Source organism: Ctenocephalides felis, unplaced genomic scaffold, assembly GCF_003426905.1.
Source record: "Ctenocephalides felis isolate EL2017-DRISC unplaced genomic scaffold, ASM342690v1 CF-g0.4_SCAFFOLD_00845, whole genome shotgun sequence".
NCBI classification, from domain to species: Eukaryota; Metazoa; Arthropoda; class Insecta; order Siphonaptera; family Pulicidae; genus Ctenocephalides; species Ctenocephalides felis.
Genome location: NW_020536999.1, coordinates 36163421 through 36167573, shown reverse-complemented (window position 1 = coordinate 36167573; position 4153 = coordinate 36163421). Strand labels below are relative to the sequence as shown.

The following is a 4153-nucleotide window of genomic DNA, read 5'->3' as shown; positions in this document are numbered from 1 at the left end:
TTTAAAGCTCAGTCTGTGCATAAGTGTGTGTAGAGTAAATACCAATGTCAATAGTAAACAAACGCACGTGGCGTATTGTCAAACCATGTGCTTGTCTATCAAAATTATTACAGTATGACTATTTATATAATATCCTGAAATAAAGAGACAGAATAAAATGCAATGCTTATATGAAAAACGTATAATTATTTAAATAATACTTATGCGTAACAAAATAAATTTAATATATTTACAGTCATTAAAAATATGAATATATGATATGATAGTCGTACGACCGGCGATATGATGAAATTTATAGCTAAAACTATTAGCTTAGAAGCACTTGCGGTGGACGATTCCGGGTCCGGATTCGTCGTATTCTTCCTTGGAGATCCACATCTGTTGGAAGGTGGAGAGAGAGGCCAAGATGGATCCTCCGATCCATACGGAGTATTTCCTTTCTGGGGGAGCGATGATCTTGATCTTGATGGTGGATGGGGCCAAGGCAGTGATTTCCTTTTGCATGCGGTCAGCAATACCGGGGTACATGGTGGTACCACCAGACATGACGGTGTTGGCGTACAAGTCCTTACGGATGTCGACGTCGCACTTCATGATGGAGTTGTAGACGGTTTCGTGGATTCCGCAGGATTCCATACCCAAGAAGGAAGGTTGGAAGAGGGCTTCTGGGCAACGGAAACGTTCGTTACCGATGGTGATAACTTGTCCGTCGGGAAGTTCATAGGATTTTTCCAAAGAGGTGGAAGCAGCGGCGGTGGCCATTTCCTGTTCGAAGTCCAAAGCGACATAGCAGAGTTTTTCCTTAATGTCACGGACAATTTCACGTTCGGCGGTGGTTGTGAAAGAGTAGCCACGTTCGGTCAAAATCTTCATCAAGTAGTCAGTCAAGTCGCGACCAGCCAAGTCCAAACGGAGGATGGCGTGGGGAAGGGCGTAACCTTCGTAGATTGGGACGGTGTGAGAGACACCATCTCCGGAGTCCAATACGATACCAGTGGTACGACCGGAAGCGTACAAAGAGAGTACGGCTTGGATGGCTACATACATGGCAGGTGAGTTGAAGGTTTCAAACATGATTTGGGTCATCTTCTCACGGTTAGCCTTTGGGTTCAATGGAGCTTCAGTCAACAATACTGGGTGTTCTTCTGGGGCTACACGGAGTTCATTGTAGAAGGTGTGGTGCCAGATCTTTTCCATATCATCCCAGTTGGTGATGATACCGTGTTCAATGGGGTATTTCAAGGTGAGGATACCTCTCTTGCTTTGGGCTTCATCTCCTACATAGCTGTCCTTTTGTCCCATACCGACCATCACACCCTGGTGACGGGGGCGACCTACGATGGATGGGAACACGGCACGAGGAGCATCATCTCCAGCGAAACCGGCTTTGCACATTCCGGATCCATTGTCCACAACCAATGCTGCTACATCATCGTCACACATCTTGGCGTTTTCTTTATTTACACTGACGCGACACTAAACAAGAACTGACTGAGCGCGAAGCTAGTTTGCGAGTGCTTAGCTTTTAGTGTGCTTCAACTGTTTTATAGACCCTCGCATGGTTGACGGAAATAGAACTGCCCTGCATGGTGCGCTCTGCGGTAAACGCCGTTTTGCCGTCGTAAGGCGTTTCGTGACGTATGCTTACGCGATCTCGCACTGAATGATTCGGAATAACCTATTCACACATATACAGATTTGCTGTACTAATAAGGGCAATTAGTACAGTAATTGCATACAGAATTCGTACACTAGAAATCAATTAATTTTGGCAAGTTTTTATTATATATGCTATATAATCATATTAATGTATTCACACCACGTATCAGTAAACGTTTTCTACTAATTATTATGAAGTATTTTTGTTAATAAAAAATTAGTTAACATGGTTTATAATGAGCGCCATAAAATTTTGTGCAGTTATCTTTATTTTAAAACCGTATGACAAATTTTCTATTTTTATTTTTAAAGTGTTTGTTTACTATTAGAAAATGCATCAAGACTTGCCAATTTTGGCTTAAACGTATATATTCAGAAGCGATTTGAAAAAGTTACATAATTTGGTAGTAATTGTTATTATTTCTTTTATTTTTACATTCAATTTACTGTATACATTTTTTTATTTTTTCTCTCAAAAACTGCATCGATTACAAAAGTTTAAAAGCTAATATAATTAGCAGGTATGTGTAGAATTTTTCATGCGCGTTTTAAATAAAATTTCTAAACTTAAATTTTAAAAATTCGAAAACTAATTTAAAAATTAACCAGTAATCTCACTGATTGGGTTAAATAGTTTTAGGTAAAGATCGGTCGAGCCGTCGTATTTTTTTACAGATTTTTTTTTCATTTAATGAAACTTAAAGCAACGATAGAGTTCGTCTAACCCTATTAAATAATAATCTAAAATCGTATAGTCCTATAAAATTTGGTTCAATAGTAAAAATTCAAAAGGTTTAAATAATAAATCGCACTTTTAGGGAATTCCATCCTTTGATTGTAAACTATAATTAATGCAACTACATATATTATAAATTAGTTTGAAATATATCAATCGCTATGATTAGTTAAAGCGAAAACTTTACTTTCAAAATACACTATTGATTTTCTTCAGATCTGCTAAATATCAATTTTGAAATAATAAGTCCTGCAGAATTTAACTTGCAAAGCAAAATGCCACTTATATTTATTTATATATTCAACACAATGAAATTGAATCATGAATTTAATTCAATACTAATTAAAACTAGTGGTGTATAGCATTGTGCCTTAAGGCAAATTGCTGGAATTTTCTGCACTTTAATAAAATATTGAAAAAATATTAAATGTTTTAAATAGATTTCCTTTTTTTATATACAAAATATGAGAGCTTATAAATAAAAGTCGACGACGATTTTTTTATGTTTTTACAGAAAAGTAAATAAACAAAACTTAATCAATCGGATTTAAAATGAAAGACATTGTCTAATATTTCTAAGCATTATATAAATTAAATTGCAAAGTTAAAATTATTTGTTTGAAGTATATAAGTGAGCTTTGGATCTTTAGCTAGAATTGAAATTAAAATTCGAATTACTTTCGACATTCAAAAAATAATAATTTAGAAATTAAAAAAAAATGTTCTCTGTTCCCAAAGGCAATGTTTTCGTCAACACAATCAGAAAGTTTTTTGAATCATTCAAGCCGGACGTTTGGTTCTCAAACTGTCATTTTTTACACTTGTAGTTTCGTATCTCTAAAACGGCTAGACCTGCTTCTACCAAAAACCAATTACCACTTCTCCCCATCATTACATATTGAATGTTTTTTGAATCATTCCAATCGGATGACCGGTTCCCTTTGCTCTCTTAAGAATCGATTGCTTTTTCAATCATTCAAATCGGTTGTGTGGTACTTTCGAAAACATCGACAAAAAATTGTATCCTCACATACATACACACACATCCATTTTTTCTGAGGTATGCCAAAATGTTCAAAAACCTCTGAAACGTGAAGATACGCAAAAAAAATGGTCTATAACTGATTCTACGGGAAGTTTATAATTATTGGTGCTGTGATATGTGCTTAATATCCAAAATTTGGAATAAACTATTAATTATAAACGGTCAGATATATTGAAAAAAAAACAAATAATCTGATAATAAATTTATTCTTTCATAACATACAAGAACAATATAATAATAAAATAACAGTGATTTTTAAATATTACAACATATTTCAAAATATTATGAAAATGCAAAATTATAACACTTCGTAAGATTAATAATTATATTTATTGTTATCCTGTTCAATAATAATTAAACAATAAATATAACATAGATAATAAATATTGAAGCTATAAATAAATTGTGTGGCAACTAACTAAACATAATGATTTATAATGATATTTGTATATGAAATTTGCGGAAAAAAAATATAATAATGTATATTAGAAATATCACTCTATCTGGTAAAAGTAAAAGTTTTTTGCAAGTCTGAATACATAAAAAATATATGCACAATTAAGAGTAAATGCGTAAATAAAAACAATAGAAATGCGATAAAAAATTAAATGAAGAATATTTTTATCAACAACATAAATAGAATATCATTATCAATAAATTATTAACTTCCCGTAGGGTAAGTTATTGTAATGGGCCGAAAATCGAAATTGAAA

General features: G+C 33.6%; 1 protein-coding gene across 1 annotated transcript; it reads right to left on the bottom strand.

The window, feature by feature from the left end:
- Positions 1-280: 280 nt before the first annotated feature.
- On the bottom strand, positions 281-1490 carry LOC113377037 (actin, muscle). Its single transcript, XM_026617204.1, has one exon. The coding sequence runs from the start codon at positions 1441-1443 to the stop codon at positions 313-315; it is 1131 nt and encodes a 376-aa protein (XP_026472989.1). The 5' UTR covers positions 1444-1490; the 3' UTR covers positions 281-312.
- Positions 1491-4153: the final 2663 nt, after the last annotated feature.

What these genes read in the sequence shown, in the direction of transcription:
- LOC113377037 (XM_026617204.1), bottom strand. Translation starts at nt 1,443, where the DNA reads ATGTGTGACGATGATGTAGCAGCATTGGTTGTGGACAATGGATCCGGA.